This window comes from Stegodyphus dumicola, chromosome 10 (assembly GCF_044657685.1).
Source record: "Stegodyphus dumicola isolate Sdum_Otavi_A_Nest chromosome 10, ASM4465768v1".
In the NCBI taxonomy this organism is placed as follows: Eukaryota; Metazoa; Arthropoda; class Arachnida; order Araneae; family Eresidae; genus Stegodyphus; species Stegodyphus dumicola.
In genome coordinates, this window is record NC_140777.1 from 97,129,267 (window position 1) to 97,150,072 (window position 20,806).

The window sequence follows — 20,806 nt, forward strand, 5'->3', positions numbered from 1 at the left end:
TAATACTGGAAGAACAGGAGCATGCATTCGGTATAATCAAGATCCCAATTATTTAAAAAAAATAAAACTGATAATTGTTTTTGATTGTTTATTATTGCCATGCGAATATGAACTATAAATTATGTACATATTATAAATTTATGCCGTAAGTGCAATGTAAAAAAGTGAAAAACCAAGAACGAAGAAACAGAAGAAAAATACGCTGAATCTGTTTTAAGGATTAGGCTGTTTTATACCAAGTATTAAAAAAATTGCAGAAGTACATCAAATGCAATCATACCGTTCATTAAAACTGAACTTTCGGGCAATTAGAATCGGCGATTTGTTTATGAACACTTGTTTGCATTAATAAAATTAGAAACTAATAAAAAAAAACTAATAAATCATGTTTTTTCAAAGGCTTTTGTTCCTAATCTTAGTCTATTTTCTTTTAGTTATTTATGATTAGGTTTATTTGTGTCATAATTATGTTGTATGCTGTATCTGAGTGGTCTCGAGCTTAAACACCATACGGGCCGAATGCACGATCTGAAAACAGATGACAGTCTGAAAACAGAATCTTTTTATTATATTTATTTGACGGTTCAGGTTTTTTATTGTATTCGTTATATTTTTTAAACTATATTTATTATTATATTCTTTATACAAAATGAAAATTTTTATTAATAAAGTAAAAATTATTTTAAATAAACTTGAAGTTTCGCCAACTAAATATTTCTCAAAGCATATAGAAGCAATAATAATAATAATAATATCGCAAACGGAAAAAAGTTCAAATTCATGTTTATTTTTAATCTGAAATCTAAAGTTCTAAAGTTTGGTACTTTTTATTGGTTACGCTTTGTAATTCAAATATATTGATAGCTAACTATCACACTTACAAACTGATATTTAGTTTTATTAAATACCGTATTTGCCGGAACTTAGTCGTTTGAGAATGAAGTTAGATACTATCCAGAGGGGCTGGTGCTTGGCTTTAACTCGTAGCTTCAGAGCGGTTCCAACAGAAGTACTTTGTGTTCTAGCCGGCACTCCGCCTCTCTCCAAACTATCTAAATGTTATTATGATAAATTTCTATTAAGATCTGGAAAAATCGGATTTAAATTGTATGGTGACAATGTTATTACCAGAAATACTTATGAAAAATTTAATAGATTAATTGTGCACCCTTCTTTCAATATCATCTGTGATTTTGATAAAGAATTACCTGTTGTAAATATGTTTGACGTATATACTAACGGCTCTGGTATAGACTCGTAGCTTCAGAGCTCTCTATAGACTCTGGTATAGACGGCTCTGGTATAGACGGCAAAATCGGCGCTGCTTTCGTAGTATACTTTTATGGTGTTGAAATTTTTTATGATTTATTTAAATTAAATGGATATAACTCTGTCTTTCAAGCTGAGAGCTGCGCTTTGGAACGCGCATTAATGTATGTAGTCAACTCTATACCACAACATTCCACTGTCAATAATTATAGCGACTGTTTGTCACTGTTACAATGTCTACAATGTCCTGTTTTTAGCAATTTTATAACTTTTAATATTAAGAATCTATATAAAACTATATCTGAAAAAGTGAATATCCGTTTCCACTGGGTCAAGGCCCATGTAGGGCACCTTGGTAATGAGAGAGCGGACGTGCTGGCCAGAGAGGCAGCTCTATCAGAGAATGGCAGATTTGTTGAAATTCCTGGTTCTAAAAAACTTGCAGATGGAATTATTCTGAACAATTGCATAGATGAATGGAGGGCATCATGGCTTGCCTCTCAAAGCAATAGGGGTCTATTGCAGAATTTGAAAATCGAGAAAAAGATGCCTGTTTTTGATAACATAGATTTAAATCAATTTCTTACCGGCCATGGCGGATTTCCCAATTATTTGTTTAGATTCAATATTCAAGAAAACAGTAATTGTCCAATTTGTGGTGTAATGGCCGACGCTGATCACTATATTTATGATTGCAAAATATTTAAACAGTTTAGAGACAAGTTTGGCATTGGAAGGGATTTGGTATTAAACATAGATAGATTAACAGGATTTTCCGAGGCCGTCCTGGGCTACATTAACTCGCACAAAATAGAATGTGGAATTTTGGTATGAGTCTTTGCTCATGGATTTTATTATATTTTTAATGATTATACAAATATTTATGAGAGATTTCAATTATTTGGATTTTAACTTGAATGTTTTAGATTTTAAAATATGTTATATTTTAAGTATTGAACATTATTATTGATTTTATTGATCAGATTTTATAAATCATTGTTTTTATTATATGATTTATTATATAATAAAAATTTTATTATATGATTTATTTAGGGTTATTAATATATTGTGTTTTGTGTACTGTGCTGTGTTATTGCTATTGCAGCGGTTCCCAACCGCTGTTCCGCACACCAGTGTGCCGTCTGAAGCACCGTGGTGTGCCGCCGGGTCTGGGTGTCACGGTGCTGTTCGCCCGCTATAACTCCTCCCGTCACTCCCCCCGCCAGTGTCATAGGTGGTCACGGCGCTGTGCAGTCCTATAACTCCTCCCCCTGCCAATCTTGACAAGTGTCCGCCGTGTCCCCGCCCCCATGAGACGCAGGCAGACGCCTCACACAGTGTCAGAGAGACAACGGCTGCTGTGAGGAGAGAGACACTGATACTGCAGTGATGGACAAGTTTTTGAAAAGGAAAGAACTGGACTCTGAACAAAATCTGGAGCCAGATGAGAGCCCGAGTATGAGTGGGGGTCAAAAGAAAGCAAAGATGGTTAAATTCTCTGGCGCAAGGCAATATAGCGAAAGCTATATTTCAGTTGGCTTTACTTTCACTGAAGATGAACACAAACCAACTCCACTGTGCGTAGTGTGTGGTGAAAAGCTAGCTAACAGTGCTATGGTCCCAAGCAAACTTAAACGCCATCTCCAAACGAAATACACTTTGCTTCAAAACAAGAATGTGGACTATTTTGTTCGCCTGCGTGACAACATGGAGAAACAGGCAACTTTTATGAGAAAAACAACAAAGGTAAATGAAAGAGCTCTTAAAGCTAGCTATCAAGTTGCTGAACTTATAGCCAAGACAAAAAAGTCGCACACTGTGGCAGAGACATTAATACTTCCTGCCTGCAAAGCTATTGTAGAGGAGATGCTCGGACCTGAAGCAGCAAAGGAAATAGCCAAAGTCCCTCTCTCAAACAACACAATTTCCAGACGTATTAATGACATGTCTGCAGACATCGAAAGTGTGGTTTTGGAAAAGATCCGTATCAGTGAGAAATTTGCATTGCAACTTGACGAGTCTACTGATATCAGTGGACATGCTCAACTCTTAGCTAATGTGCGTTTTGTTGATGGTGATGCAATTAGAGAAAACTTCTTTTTTTGCAAAGTATTGCCAGAAAAAACAACAGGAGAAGAAATTTTTCGGGTCACATCAGAATACCTTGAACAAGGAGGACTTAAGTGGGAAAACTGCACAAGTGTCTGCACCGATGGAGCTGCAGCCATGGTCGGGCGCACCAAAGGCTTTGTAAGCAGAGTGAAGGAAAGAAATCCAGATGTGATTATTACGCATTGTTTTTTACACCGCGAGGCCCTCGTAGCCAAGACTTTACCATCAGCCTTAGCTCATGTGTTGGATGATGTTGTGCGCATGGTAAACATTGTAAAGTCACGACCCATGAAAAGTCGCATATTTGCAGCTTTGTGTGAGGAGATGGGAGCAAAGCATAAAACCTTGCTGTTTCATACGGAGGTCCGGTGGTTGTCGCGTGGCAAGGTCTTGGTTCGTGTGTATGAGCTGCGGGAGGAACTTAAAGTGTTTCTGACAAATGAGGGGTCAGATTACGCAAAGCAGCTTGCAAGTGATGAGTAGTGTGCAAGGCTGGCATACCTGGCAGATATATTTCATCATCTGAATGAATTGAACACCCGAATGCAAGGCCGAAATGAAAACCTGCTTACAAGTACAGATAAAATAAATGGATTCCGTTCAAAGGTGCAACTCTGGCATCAACACGAGGAAAGTGGAAATCTTGAAATGTTCACACTCACCATGCAATAGCAAGGTGTTCACACTCACCATGCAATGGCAAGGTGTTCACACTGCTGCACTGTGTGAGATAATAGTTAAGCATTTAAAAACTCTTGAGGAGAAGTTGTCATTTTATTTCTCTTCAGTCTCCACTGAATGCCTTGACTGGGTTAGGGACCCTTATAGCTCAGCATCAGTTGTTGGAAAGGAAATGACTTTACAGGAGCAGGAGGAACTAATTGAACTGAGACAAAATCGTGGTTGCAAGCTAAGATTTGCTGATCTACCTTTGGACAGTTTTTGGTTGGATACTGCCAAGGAGTTCCCCCTTCTGGCAAACAAAGCTATTTTGACATTTCTCCCTTTTTCCACTACATATCTGTGTGAGATTAGCTTTTCAAGCATGATTGCTATGAAAACCAAATACAGAGAGAGACTGAGAACTGTTGACGAAGAGCTACGTGTGTGTCTTTCTTCGATTCCAGCCAGAATATCAGCTTTGTGTTCAGCCAAACAGGCCCAGGTTTCGCACTGAAAGTATTTTATAATTTTTCACTATTCTGTTTACTTAATATTTCATAATAAAGTAATTATAAAATACTTTCTTTGTGCTTATTTGATTCCTATTCAAGAGAATTACTTTACTATAGTCAATATAGGCACAAAGTTAATTTTTTAACATTTTCTAATGGTGGTGTGCCTCGTGATTTTTTTCCCCGCGACAAGTGTGCCTTGGCCAAAAAAGGTTGGGAAACGCTGTGCTATTGAATGCTTGTAGTGTTCTCAGAAATTTTGCGTTTTTTTTGTTTTTGTTTTTAGTAGTTATTGTGGCCAATGAGATGTTGAAGTGCATTATTTGCAGCATGTATAACGTCATATCAATATGATTTGCAGTTTGCACTGTATCTTCTGATCTATGCCAAATGTTTTATTGCATGATTTGAAAAGATTTCTCCTATTATTGTTGTTGTAATTCTAGATAATATGAAAATCTCTAACAATGTTCTGTCTCTGTGTCTGATTATTCAAATACACAGTGATTAGGCTAGACATTGAGGATTACAGTGTACATTTAACGATAGATAGATAACAAATTGTAAAGATAATAATACATCGAGAAATTTAACCAGTGTCATTGCTGTGCTTTTAATATGATCATCATTACTTATAACCAAGAATTAAATTTACAAATAATATCTTTGACACTAGTTCTAAACATTATGTGTAATAAAACTTGAAATTAATATTGAAATTTTGTTGCCATTTAAAAACCACTGATAACTAGTGTCTCAGTGGTTATATCGGATGATCCTTCTGTAGGTTAGTTTTTTTAATGTCAGTGCTGCAAATTAAATTTGAATTTATGATTTATACCTGGGAATTCCTCTTCTGTTTTGCACTTTGGCCCTTCCAGATGTTTCCGTTCGATTGGATATTTTTGTGATTATTTGTATTGTGATTTGTTCTTGTTTGTGTAGATTTTATGCTTGTTTGTGTGTTTGTAATTTGTCCATTTTTCTTTATTATAATTTATTATACTAACCACATTTTTCTTAGTTAGTTATTATAAGTTTCTCTCTCTTTCCTTTTAAATGTTCGTATTGGGATTTTATCCGATTTTAAACTTGATAGAGTTGTAATTTTGTTTTTGCTTTGGTTTCCTTTTTTCTAATATTTTTTGTTACCCGGACCCATCCTTTGGCTTCCCGGGGCCATTTAATATCTCTTATTTTCTGGTGGGCACGGCTGTTCGCTGGTCGCCGTCGTTTGTGGTTTGGCGGAAGAAGTTCTAATAACCATAAGGCAGTAATGCCAGGCGGGTGGACTTCCTTCTCTTTCGTACCGTATTTGCCGGCGTATAAGACGCACGTTTTCCCTTTGAAAATAGGTCTGAAAAACGGGGTGCGTCTTATATTTCGATACTGCGTCTTATACGTCGATAGCAGTTTTTGATTATATTCATTTCTGGAAATTTCCTCTATTCGGAGTTATGCGGCTTTTTTCTTGTTTCCTTGCGGAGTGTTACGTAGATATTATATTAGTTACGTAGAGTTCAGTGAATGCGCATGCGCTGTCATCGAGGATCTCAGCTGTGTTCGTTTAAACTTTCCAATTTTTGTGAACGACTTTTAAGTGTGTAAAATTTCTACTGTTCAATTTTCTTAAATTTGTTAGCAAATTATGGCTCAAAAGCAACGCTGGCGTCGCTATAACATAGCATACAAGCTACATGTAATTGCGTATGCTAAAGAACATGGAAACAGCGTTGCAGAGAGGCATTTCGGGCCACCCCAAATGAGAAAATGATAAGAACTTGGTCTTGGTGGAATCAGGAAGAGGATCTAAAAAAAAAAAAAAATAAATAAAAACACCTCATAGATTGAGTATTTGCAGAAAGTATTACTTTTTTATTTGTATTACTTTATATTTAAAATACTGTAAATTTATTATAATGATCAGTAACAAAGTTTTAGCCTTCAAAAATGTGTATAAAAAAGGGGGTGCGTCTTACACACCAGTAAATACAGTAACTCAAACATATTTAATTAATCATTACGTAACTTAAATGTAATTTGATAACATGTGAAATTTTTTTTAACTTCCCAAACGGAACAAATCTTCAGAATTATTAATGTCAATTTAGTTTCTTTCTTTTATTTATTAAATTTTCTTTGACACATAAATTAAAGTACATATGCTTGTATGGAAAAAATTATGAACTTATTACTATGGCTGGACACTTGATGGCCTTTCGATTCTTATGAAGTTTGTAGCCTCGGAGTGAAATTACTAAAAAGTACCTTTATCGCGGATTGGAGATGCTCATCGGTTCTTTCCTTATTAATTTTCATTCATTCCTTATTAATTCCTTATTAACTTTGAAAAAGTTGAGATATTCCTTTTGTAAATGTATTCCCAAACAAAGTGAAGAAGTTCTTAGTACAAAAATTCATGACTGAGTTTAATTTTTGACAAGTACGAACGAAAGTTAATCTGTATTTTCAAAACTCTGAATAAGATTTATATCACTTTGTAAATTAATTAATTCCATTTATATATCTTCTGGTGTTCACTATCTTACTGGTGTTCACTTTAATGGAAATCTTAATCTTTAATGGAAATCTATCTTACTGGTGTTCACTTTAATGGAAATGAAAATAATGTAACTCTTGATTCAAATAACTAAAATCTCCAAATCTCTGCAGCACTGTGTTTGCAAAAATATATGTAATTGATTCATTGATAATTTTACTATTCGGTGGCTTCACGGACCTCCTAAAACTGCTTCGAGGACCGTCTGTTTGAGACTACTTCTGTATAATGTAGAGAAAAATGCAAGTGAGTTGATGCAGAAAAACATTTCTTTATAAAAGGGCGACGCAAGAAAAAGTTCGGAATCCCTGGACTCTTAAGAGGACAAGTGAGCTAACATGATAAGCTTATAATTAGCATCAAACCTCGATTCTTCAGCATTGCAAAAATAGAAAAGCGTTACGTAATACAGGTTAAGTTCTTATAAATCTTGTAAACGCGAGTATCTAAATTAATTATCTAAGGTTTGGAAAATCCGGAGAATTGCTCATCTGGCTCATGTAAACACAAACACCGCAAGGGAACGACCTCCGTAAGATCAGGCTATCATCAGCTTGATAAAACACTCCATAACTGGTGCACGTGGCTATTATTTTTCCCTTTCTCTTTTGTGAGAAAAGAGTTAATGATAACAACGCGTAAGCCCGGCTGCCAAGAAGACCCGCAAAGTTCTTCAACCTCGACGGATACGCTGATAGGTGATAACGAGCGCCGGATTCAACACGTAATCATCGACAGCTCGTAAAAATTACTTTTATCTCTCGCTTGTTTCTTCAATGCGGAGAGCGTACGATCGGTGACATGACGACTAGCGCGAATTATGCGTCTCCAGCACTCAGTCGCCAGGAGGCAGTCAGTGATTCAGAAGAGTCATTTTTCCTTCTTTCCATTCATTAGGTTTTGCTCTCCAAGGAATCCCATTCACATCGGAGAGCTAGTTGGTAGTACGTGCTTTCACCAAGTATTAAAAAAATTGCATCAGTACTATTCGGTTTTACTTCTGTGCCCTAAAGACCTGATAGAGCTCTGTAGAAATTCCTAGGGAACTTTATGGCAGTGACGTAGCTAGAAATTTTGCCGCCCAGGGCGGTCCCTAAGTTTGCCGGCCCTCTACAAACATATAATAATAAAAAATGTCAAAAAGTCATCTGTGGGAATAAATTAAAATTCTTGTGCAGATTAGATTTCTTTAAATTAAATTAATATTAATAGTTAAAATAATAAAATAAACTTAAAAAATATTTATTTAATAGCTTTAATTTCATTTTTAGATAAAAATGAATAAGTTGGAAGTTGGGATAGTTTCAAAAAGTTAGGGATAGACAAGGCAATCTGCAATCATTGTAAGCTGCGAAGGAGCAGTCTACATAACCATTTTGAAAGCAGTTCATAAAATAATTATCGGAAGGAAATCAGAAACGATCGGTGAAAAAGAAAAGTCTGGATATTCCTCTTCTCCCCCCCCCAAAAAAAACCCGAATATTTTAAATTTTATGAAAGTGAAAAAGAGTAGTTTAGAAGAAATCACATCAGATCTTGCAGCTATGAATGGATTTTCTGTTAATAGCGTTACAAATAGTTCCTTCATACGACAGGCTCTTCAACAAAAATTGGAAAGCCCGTTAAAACCGGTTTTTTGGAAATGCTGAATTCGAAAACCGGTTTTTCAAAATTGTCGATTTTTGTATAAACCCTAGTGATAATTCCAACGTTGAAATTGTTTGTTTTAGACATTGATGACATTTTTAATCTCTGTCAGATAATTTGTTAGACGAATTTTCGGATAAAATTAATACCCTTCAATTACACCAAATAATGGAATCTCGTCGTATGAAACCATTCGAAACTTTACAAGAATATTTTTTAGCCATGAGAAGTCTTGCACATAAAGGTTTTATTGATGATTCTTCTCTGATTGAGTACGCTATAAACGGTATTCCTGATTCATCAAACGATAAAATAATTTTATACGGCTGTAAATCCATTCCTGAATTCAAAGAAAAACTGAAGATTTACGAAAAATTCTTAAATAGTTCTAAACATTTGAGGGAAAATACTCAGAAGAAATTTCAAAATTCCCTTCACAATATTCAACTTCATACTAAACGTACATCAAACTCGCAACCAGTATGCTATTCTTGTGGTTTAAAAGGACATAAAAGCGTTAAATTGTCCAAATAAATCAAAAGGCAAATTTTGTTATGGCTGCAAAAATTATGGTTATATACATGCCAACTGTCCCCAAAATCCTCGTAGTTCTACCACGGAGCATCCTAAATATTCTATACCTGACAGAACAGTAAATGCGCTTTCTGCTCAAACGTTTTCTAAACATCCTATGCATGTTGACATTCAACTTGCAGGAAGCCCGTTAACCGCATTTTATGACACTGGGTAACAAGCCACGATTATTAATGGAAAAAAAACATACCGTAAGATTGGATCTCCACCTTCAAAATTACGTTCTCAGGAATTGGTTGAGACACAGTTCAAAGCATTGGATTCTTTCAGAATTCCAATAAAATTCAAAACACTATTTTACCTGCTAAAATCCATGTAATAAAAGATTATATGATTCCTCTTGATGTGATTATTGTAATTGTCTTTTAGCAATAAACTCGGTTTATATCTGATGAAGACGGTATTCATTTATGCAACAGTAATGATGATTAAATTTTTGTTAACATTGCTAATGTTACCGATGATCAACAATATCCATTTGATATTTCACATTTCTCGAACTCTGAAATTCACGAGGAAGTTCACCATGTCGTTACGCCTCACAAACCACACAAAGTTAATACTGCTATGAAAGATTTTAAGAGCAGGAAAGAAAATGAAAATCAGTTAAAGAAAACAGTTAACAATGAAGATGATGACGATGACGATTTGGAATTGGATTTGGATGATGATAATGACAAAGAATGATGATGATGACAATAACAATCGTGAAGCTAATGTTGCTGCTGCTGATTGGCAATCATGAAGCTAATGAAGATGATGTTAAAGATGGCGTAGTTGATGTTGATGAAGATGATGTTAATGAAGATGACATTAATGAAGATGGTGTTGATGAAGATGATGTTGATGATGACAGTCATGAAGCTAATGATGATGATCAACAAAGTTTGCAGAATAATGAAGAAGCTGTGAAAAATAAATTGAATCAGTTAAAACAAGGTTTATAAAAAAAAAAGTTCTAAACAAGCAAAAGAGAAAACATTTGCTAAAAGTGCAGAAACTCCCAAAGAACAGATACTAGAGAAAACTGTGAAGGCAGAAAAGACTTCGAAAACTGAAAAAATCAACGTTTCACTGAAGGTTCTTGATGAGGAAGCAAGAGATTCTAGAATCTTCTCTCTGGGAACTTTATCTAGTGATATCACTATAGGACAAATCAAAGCTTTGTCTTCTGATATTTTAGATGTTGCTGTGCCGAAAAATGATGCAAAAGAAACGAAAAATATTATATGTATTTTTAGAATTTAATAGTGAAGCTAAAGGTGAGGAAAATCACAAGCTCCTACAAGAGAAAAAATTACGAGATCAGCCTATTACAGTAGATTTTGCTACTGTGAAAAGCAATGATGGTAACATTAGCTCTTATATTGCAAGGAACTCCATTGATATGCCCATTGATGAATAGTCCATTACAGTTGCCACTCACTGTAGAAATCTTGAGCGCTTTAAAACGAGGTTTTTCACTATCGTTCTAATTCCGCTCCACTGTATGGTCATTAATTTGTTTCCTGCATCGTTGCTTGGAAATGGTCTTATTTTCCGTGCCCTGGTGTGTTCTGCAGTTCTTTCGTACGTGGCCTTCAACTCTGCAGTTCCAGCACTTTGGTTTCTTGTCACTCCTTTTCCTGTCTTTTTAAATCATCTGTCTTATTTTCCGTCCTCTGGGGTATTCTGCAGTTCCTTCGTATGTGGCCTTCAACACCGCAGTTCCAGCACTTTAGAATTGGATTGTTTTCACTCCTGTTCCGTCTGAAGGCGCTGACTTGTCTGGTAAAATCATCTGGTTTATTTTCCGTGCCCTGGTGTGTTCTGCAATTCCATCGTATGTGGCCTTCAATACCACATTCCCAACACCTTAGAGCCAGTTTGTTCTCATTCCTACTCCGTATCAAAGCACTGGCTTGTTTTGTTGAATCACCTAAACGAGCCTCGAATTTGATGGCGTACACTGGAGCACTTTTTAAGTCCTTCACATCCGCCATTCGCAGTGCTTTCTGTATCTCAGGAGCCCGGAAGCCGTCAATGAAGTACTTCAAGGACGGGATTTCTCTTGTTCCTGTTAGGCATTCTCAAAAGGCGAGATGAGACAGCCTTCCAACATCCGTAGCAAGTTCCTGTAGAGTTTCCGTTGGCTTCTTTCTGGTGACGGGATTTTAATTGAAGCCTGCTGGAATCTTTTTAACACTTTTCGCCAAAGTACAGCTCCAACGTGCCGGATAAAACTTCGAAATCTACCCTTTTGTTTTTCGGGAAGACTCTGAAGTCTATCCGCTGCCTCTGCTCTCAGAGAAGCGGCGAGATCACAGGCTTTGGCTTGGGAACTCCGTCCATTCGCTTCAGCCACTTTGTGTCTTATACACTTGCCAAGAGGTCTTTCCAACATATGTGGATAACTTCAGGGAGGGATGAGCAGGCATGGGTAAAAATTTCAAACCATCAGAATTGTTCCTTGCCGTCGCTACGAATTTCTTTAAGGTATCGACTTCTTCGGCTTTTCTCTTATCAGTTTGTTTGTTGTTAAACGGCATACTTCAGTTTCTCCAACTCTGTTTTCAACCGTGTCAGTTCTGTCTTCCATAGCTTCAAATTTGTTTTCTATTATGCCAGTAATTTCTTTTTTAATCTCCTCTTGGCCGACTTTATTTTCTTTAACAGTTCCATCTCTTCCTTAACAGATACTTGGCCATTTTCCAACTCTTCTTTAACGGATTCTTGGCCAAATTTTACCTTTTCTTTGCGCGCAGCAAAGGCAGCCAGCAATTACCTTAATTGTTCTTCCATTGCTCTTGTAATTGGCATTCAACCCCACTCCTGACACCTAAAGGTGTTGCATGCGTACGGGCTCGTAATAGATCGAATGCACAAGTCCGATAATAAAGTTAATAAAATTTATTCTTATCACAAGAAATCTAACAAAACGCTAGCTTTTTCCTCAAATATATTCATACAATGTCGCAATATCACGCAATATAATTCCTACAATGTCACCATATAATCAGTAGCTATATTTTAAACTACTAAAAACATTAAATAGAACACAATCCAAAACGCAGGAAAAGCTAATCCGATTTTACCCTGAATTCGTTACAATCAACAAAAACAGTTATCAAAACTACTGAGCTGAGATGTTTCTCTTCGCTTTTATAGCTTTTTAAATCGGCCGCGCGAGGCAGTTCTAGCAATTTCTGGAAAACACAAAAAAAGTAGAATTACAAAGGTAATATCTAACATAGCAGTCAATTACATTTATTGAAATTAAATATTACGAAGATAAATTTTATTTAATGTTAAATGCACGTGCTCTTGTATTTTTACTTTTCCGACGTAGTTTTCTATTAAAATTTGTCATGCGCTGCATTGCCTGGGGAAATAAAACAATTTTAATTATAATTCTATTAAAAATATCTAACTAAATACAGAATTCGTAACACCGATTTTTTTTCTATAGTACATAGTTTTTCTGAGGGCTAGTTTATTGCTAAATTCTACACCCTCGATTATTTCTTTCAGTGTACTCAGTTGGTATTTGCAATTTTTTATTAGCATTACATCCACTTTATTTTCCCTGGCATTGATTACTTGAAACGTATTTTGTGCAGATTCTCCATCCAACTGCTCAGACGTCGCAGATGTTCTTGCATTTAAGAAACTTTTCCAGACATGTGATTTCACTTTACTTTCATTATTTACATTCTAACTCACTGTAGCCTTATCCACTGGCGATGTGTTTGATCTTTCTTAATCCGGGTCTTTTGTTTCGTGCCTTCCCGTTCCTTCTTCCGATGTATCTCTGGGAGGTGCCCAGAAGACTCATTCGTGTGAAGTGGCTTTACAAGGTAAGCGCGACGTTGTCCAGCCCAATTACCGTGAAATTTTGCAATGTTAATATTAGTACGTATTTTTATTGGAATGTAGATTTCTTTAAAAGAAATACTATTGTGATAATTACCAGTGGCTTATTCAGGACTTCGTTTGATTTGCTATGTTTCATTAACCGCGTTCTGCGGAAATAAAATGACTCGCATCATTTCCTCCTTTCGATATTCGAACGACAAAATTAATTAAAGGAGCGGGAAAAATACGCGAGGATATACAATGCATGCAGGTATTACGGTATTAGCATTAAAATTACTGTACGAATCGTTTCCGTAATGAGCTACGTATTGTCATTTGCAATGATTTGCCAAATCTGATCAATTACCCAAAACTACTTTAAAGTTCCTAGAGCCGGATGGGAGAAGGGCAGGGAGGGCGAATAAGTTAACCATAAACTTCGTTCAGTTTTGCTGCATAATGTTTTTTCGCGGCTTCTGTTGAAGAAACGAGCCCCGAATAGAATGTTATCAGAAGATGGCTTCGGAATAAAGTTTAGGGTAAACCGCTTGCGCCACATGCATTATAGTTTATTCCTCCCGCATATATTTGAGCAAGTCTGACACTCCCTTTTGAATGAGGGCCAGGAGGCGCATCATAAATCGGTTACCATGACGCATGGCTCCATGCGAGCAGATCATCGAGACGCAACACTGGATTCAACTTCGTCAGAAACTAATTTCAAATGCAAAATAAACGCAACTCGTACGAAAATATTTATGGAAAAATCAAATGGCAAATTTCTTTAGAATTTTTTAGAATTACGGTCCAGTTTCCTCTAAACTAGGTCAGAGATTTTTTGAAGAATTCTATAACATTTTTGGATATATCTTCTACAGTATATAGAGATTCTACAGATCTCGGCAACTCAGTGCCTGCGAAATAATTTTAAAGTGTCCGCCTTCAAATATCTGAATTTTAAATTTTATAGATATTTGGACAAACTCGTAACTGTTATCAAAATTGTAGTTAAAAATTACTATTTTATTTGCATCATTGTAAAGATTGTACAAATTGCATAATTAAAATTTTGACAAAATAGAATCTTAGTAACACTTCGAAATTTTTCAAAAGAAGTTTAAATTAAAAAACGTAAATTTTAAATTTTTATAACTAAATATTTATCAAAACATACATAAACAAAAATAATAATGATGCGAAGGGAAAAAATTCAATTTATATTTATTTTCTGTTTGAAATCTAAAGGTTCGTATCTGCAAGAAATTTCTGTTGGTTACACTTTGTAATTCAAGCGCATTGATTACTAAATATTAAAATTTTAGATAAAATATAAAAAATTAGAAATATAAAAAATATAAAACTTTAAAAATCTAAATATTAAAATATTAAAAATTTGTCATTTATATCAAATAATTATTTAAGTTAAAAATAAAAAATTCTGAAAACATTAAAATAGGAGAAAACTTTGATATTAATAATAAAATATTCTCATTTTTTTATTTACTAAAATTTTTGGAAGCACACAAGAAATATATATAGTTGTGTAAATAATTATAAACTTCTTTATTTTTTAATACAAATTTTAGCCGTAATACCTCATAACGTTTCAGTTTTGATAAATTTGTAATCTTGGGGGGGGGGGAATTACTAGAAACTGCAATTCATCACGAATTCTTCATTCGTTAATCTGTTCTTTTAATTTTAATCCGGACTTAATTAATTTTCAACTGCAGGAAAAAATGTTCATATATAAATATACTCCTAAACGAAGCCGCTATTCTTATCGCAAAAGTCCGGAATTAACGGTATTTATGCTTTGAAAAGAACGAAAAAGGGTAATCAAATCTGATCTTAAAAACTTTGAATAAGATTTATGTCACACTGTAAATTTATTAGCTCAACTTCTATTAAAACTTTTCGGAAGGGGACTTAACGAAGGGATCGATATATCGGCACTTGTCTAAATGAAAGACCAGCGTGTAGTTTTAACATGCGTGCAACATTCCGTTTATACGGTTTCGTTTGCTCCAGCTACCTGAATCGGAGTCAAATTTGTTATCATTGTGCATCCCGGCCAGTCAAATTCTGGTTCCGTTCCCTCGGCTGCAAAAACATTTTAAACTGCAGATGCGATACTCAAATTATGACAGCTGTATAAGAAAATGCGCAGACCGCCTAAATCATGCTCGCAGAAGTAAACGTTTTGCAATGGGAGCTCATTTTAAAGTCGTGTATCATGGATTTCGCAATATGGTTGAAAGCAATCATAAAATAAAACCGTTTTATCTGGCGCTATAACACACATCATTTCAAGAAACATCCGACCCGTTCCTCTATTAATCATCGTTTGAGTCCGTCCTCTGGCAAGCCGACGACAGATTGAAAACTTTATCGAAAGTTTCGCGGTTGCCTTTCCCGCAAATTTCTTGACAAAATCCAGATGTTTACACTCGGCCATAAATTCTGAAAGCTATAAAATCTCGTTATCATATTTTGCATTTTTCGGATAATGTACACTTTCGGTGATGTTAAACAGTTTAATCAGTCCACCGGCTATTTTAAAAATTACGCTGACCTGTTTTAGAGTTTGCTGTTAAAAAAAGGGCAAGAGGAAAAAAAAGCGCCTTCAACGCTTCTCTGGTTGTTTTACAAAAAACTTTAGCAGAGGCTGCGAAAGCTACGGTATAACGCGTACCGTATTCTTTATGAAGGAACCTGAAAGCGATGCTTTTATCTTTTGAAGTCATTCATTCGATGATTTTCCCAAGGAGTTGGAATGTTGAATTGACAAGCAATAAGAGCAAAAATATGTTTGCGTGGGGGAAATGCTTGAGAAAGAAAATAATTCTGAAAAGAAGGTGGGTTATATTCAATGCGAGTGTATGCAAGGATGTTATTCTAGGATTTGGAGAAAAGGGGGATAACAATAGGTAAGAATGCCTTTTCAAACCGAACGAATTCTCGGAATTAGGAGTAAAATGTATTCTTCTTCTGTAATCATTTGAAGGCGTGATTCTGACGTGAACATCAAAAGCTTTAATAGATCGCATTTCTTTTAGTTGAAAAACAGTTGATCTAGTGCCCCTTTTAGTAGTAAATATGGCTTCTGCCAAACGAAACAATACAGTGCTGGTTTCGAATGCAAAGACATTAAGTTTGCGAAAGAAAATGGAAATCGTGCTGCAGCAAGGATGTTTGGTGTTGCTGAAAGATGGAACGGATGAGGATTACTTTTTTATGGATCAGAGTAACAATAACGTTGAAGACGAAGCGGAATTCGATGATATGCATGAAGATACAACGGAAGCAAAATATGATGAGCTTTTCGTGTTATCCGATAATAAACATTTTTAAGTCCATAAGGAATGTCATTGCTTTTAAATAAACAGCATTTAGGCACATGAAAAAATTTAATTTTTTTAAGTTGATTTTTTACTTATTTTTAATCTATCGTTTTTATATCCGGCTTATAAGGCGCACCCGTAAATTTCGACTTTATTTTTTGTATTAAAAATGCGCGTTATACGCCGAAATACACAGTATATAGAAAATCATGTTCTAAAACTCTACAAAAGTGATTGTCAACTTTTTCTACCCCATGAACTTCTTTCGATCATTGCTAGACGATCATTCTCTTAGATTATTTTTTCACCTGCTTTATAAATTTACTAAGAAAGAGCATAGAAAATGATAACTACCAAAACTTGGATAAAATTAGCTTTTTATATTCATAAGCAAAAAGTAAATACTTAACAGCTAAATAAAAGTCTGACAGCATTCCTCCCCTGAAAGTATGAAGTTCATCCCCCAAAGGGGAAATTCACGGCTGGATGAAAAGCCCTGGTATAAGTCTAAACCAATGGTTCTTAACCTCTTTTATTCCATGCACTTCTTGCACCATTGCTAGGAGTTCATTTCTCCCACTTCTTTTCTAAAACTCGAAAAATACATATGCATTTATTTAACGTAAGCTTATTTTATAACACGTTATAAATTAAACAACAAAGAGGTTCAGAAAATGTTGAAAAATACCCAAACTTTAATCGAAATAGCTTTTTTTTTTTTTTTTTTTTTTTCCCCATTCATGAACTAAAACTAAAAGGGGACCCATCCTCCCTGAAAGCATGAAATCCCTCCACCCCCCGCACGTCCGATTGACAACCACGAAAATAGATTGTAAATAGTTTCTATAGAAAATATTCTCTAAAGCAGGGTTTCTTAAACTTTTTTCAGTCGCGACCTCTTTTTATCACTGAGATTTTTTCGCGACCCCCCAGGACCCCATAACATTTACAAAAATTTTGTGGAACCCCATAAGTATTGCGCAAATCCGATACAAGCGTGAGTGAAACTGTCATTTTTTTTTACTTGTACTGTAATATATATAAAATTACACTTTTAGGTCATTAACCTTTATTTTCTAATTTTAAGACATAGAACAATGTGAAAATTTTAAATAAGTAACAGACGAAGCGACAGCGTAACGTGCAAAACAAGGAAAATGAACGTTTATATTATAAAAAGAATGCGTCGAAAAAGTTTTCGTTTTTTCTTTGTCTGTATTGTCTTATCTTTATCATTTTCAGATGCATTGTGTAAAAATATTTGGTAATTGTAAATTATAATAATAATAATTATTATAATATAAGTTTGTATACATATAGACAGCGTGTAAATTATTATAATAAGTTAAAGAAATATCAAAACTGCTAAAATTTTTGGCAGACCCCTGCTGCATGTACCGCAGTTTAAGAAACCAAAGTAACTTAAGAACCACAGTTTAAGAAACCCTGCTCTAAAGTAAATTTACGCACATTCCCTTTACGACTCAAAAGTAAACAGTCTCTATACAAAATAGTACTGTACCTAAAGTAAATAGTCTCTATAGTAAAATAATATCTATAGACTATAAAATCTCATATAAATTTTATAAAGTTTTTACATAATAGAATTCTATACAGATGTTTTTTTGCAGACTCATACAGAAATCCTAATAAATCACGTCTTTCCAGCCCTTTTCTTCTGTCAATCCTTATTAAAGGAATGGTTCCCTTATTCTGATAAATTGATTTTAATGAATGGGATGGCAGCGACTGATGTATTGATACAGTGTTTTTAATATTTGACATAAAATGGCTTAAATTAATTTTTAAATCAGATCGTTCAAAAATCTATTCAACCTGATTCTTGCTCTCCGTAGTCAATTATTGATTTGACTCAAACCTGCTTCCACTGAGTAGAAGAAGACGAAAAAGTGAATAATGAATAATGCAGGCGAGCTAATTTACATTCTGGCGGGAAAACGGTAAGAGAGACGTCATAGTAAAGATTCTTAACATAAAATAACTGGTTAAACAAATTAAATAAACTCTTCAGCTTGAAGGCATTATAAAATCAACAAAGTTTTCTTTCAATCTTAAAAAAATTAGTTATATTTTCATTTTTAATAGAATTTTAGAATTAAATTATACTAAATGTATAATTAATTTTAGAATTAAATTATGATAAATATTTAATTACATAAAAATAGACTTAATTTATGTGAATGGAAAAGTGATAATATTGAAACAATATTTTTTTCAATGCGAAAACATTTATGAAAAAAAGTCTTTCTATATCTCGTCGTCTTTCTGTAAAAGTTGATAGCGAAGAGAGAAAAGTGCAAATTGTTGTTGTGCTACTGAAATAAGATGCTGACACGCAAAAAGAATTGAAATGAAATTATTTTACTAATTCAGAAGTCAAACAACAAAAATCAGCGTTATATTTACAAAAATTTCACAGGACTAGTTTCGATGGTTTTACCGAACCACCATCCTCAGCTGCAAAACCGCAAATGAACAAGATAGAAAATAATGATTAGATAAGATAAGAAAGCCTGGAAAAGAATAAACAAGTGGCGCCATCTGTTGGTGAAACCAGAACTAAAACATAATTTCTTTAAAGGCCGAAGGCAAATTTGGATTGGAATTAGGATCGTTAACTAGAACAGAAAGATTTTTATGAATGTGAAATGCCTCTAGAAAATCCAGTTCTCCAATGGAAGATGTTTTTTGAATAATTTTGGCAGCAGAAAAATTGAAAGTGTGGTTTTCGGACCAACAATGTTGAGCAACAGAAGACTTCTGTGTTTCCTTTTTTCTAACATATGCCTCATGTTCCTTGACGCGAAATTTTAAGGCTCTCTTAGTTTGGCCAATATAAATTAAACCACACTGGCAAGGAATCCTATAAATACCCCAGGAATTCATATCCGGAATGGGGTCCTTGAGTATGGAACTCGGAATTTTATTGATGGGAGAATAAACAACCCGAAAGTTAAATTTCTGCAAAATATGTGCAACTTTATAGCTGATTGATGGAAAGAAGGGAATGACAACAGAATTTTTATAATCTCCTAAAACAAGAGTGTGCCTTTTAGTGTGTTGAGATGAGAATTTTTTAACTGCTTGATTAATAATGTTGGGTGGAAAGCCCCTGTCAATAGCTATTGCTTTTAAATAATTTAGTTCTTCATCAAGGGCTAGTTTGGAGGAGCAAACTTGAAGAGCACGGAAAACATAGGAATAAAATGAACCTAACTTTTGTTTAGTCGGATGACATGATTTAAAGTGTGGTGGAAGGCAAACCGATGAAGGTTTACGGTAAACCGTAGTACTGAAGTTGAATGTATTACGTGTGACCAGAATGTCGAGAAACGGAAGAGAATTGCAAGTCTCAAGTTCAAAAGTGAACTGAATAGCAGGATCAATAGAATTCATTGTTGAAAGAACTTTATTTAAATCATCTTTATTACCTTCAAACAGAGTAAAAGTATGCCGGGAACCATGCCGGGAAGTTTAAAGTTTCAAACAATTTTGATTCATAATAATGCATGTAGATATCAGCCAGGATGGGAATTATTTTGTTATTAATTTATTAAATTATTTGTTAAATTATTTTGTTAGCATTAGTCATTGCAAAAGCAGTGTTGTCTGTATCTTTTATCACGAAAAGAAGAATTTGTGAAATGACAAGTTTAAATACGAACAGAGACGACTACGGATGTTAAGCGTGGTTGGTCAGAGTATAATGTATTTATTCCGCCATCTTAGCACGCCTTTGTAGTGTAGTGTTCTGCACGCTCGGCGTGTATTCCAGAGGTCCGTGGTTCGATCCCCGGCGAGAGCTTTGCTCATTTTTCACCTCTCCTGCTTCCAATTAACCTAATAACTCTACAGTGGCACCCGAACTAAAAGGGTGGTGGATGATGATTCTCCACACCCCGGATATGGCGACTGGGTCCCCTAAACCAAGTTGCTCTTTAAAAAAAGGGGGATATACAAAGTATTTATCCCGCCTTCTTAGCATGCCTTCATAGTGAAATGGTATGCACGCTGTGTGCGCATTCCAAAAGGTCCGCGATTCAATTTCCGGGGAGGGCGTTGCTCATTTTTCATGTCTCTTGCTTCCAATTAACCTAATGTCTTTACAAGAGTATACGAGAATAATGGGAACATTTCACTATATGCGAATTTAGATGTGTCTAGTGACTGAAAATTGACATTGTAATGTTATATGGATCAGTAGTCTCAAACTGGCAGCTCGCATCACGCCTCTGAACAAATTCACTATT

General features: G+C 35.0%; 1 protein-coding gene across 1 annotated transcript; it reads left to right on the top strand.

Moving 5' to 3' along the window:
• Positions 1 to 2,658: 2,658 nt before the first annotated feature.
• LOC146995044 (zinc finger BED domain-containing protein 5-like) lies at positions 2,659 to 3,864 on the top strand. Its single transcript, XM_085825141.1, has one exon. The coding sequence runs from the start codon at positions 2,659 to 2,661 to the stop codon at positions 3,862 to 3,864; it is 1,206 nt and encodes a 401-aa protein (XP_085681267.1).
• The last annotated feature ends 16,942 nt before the right edge of the window (positions 3,865 to 20,806 follow it).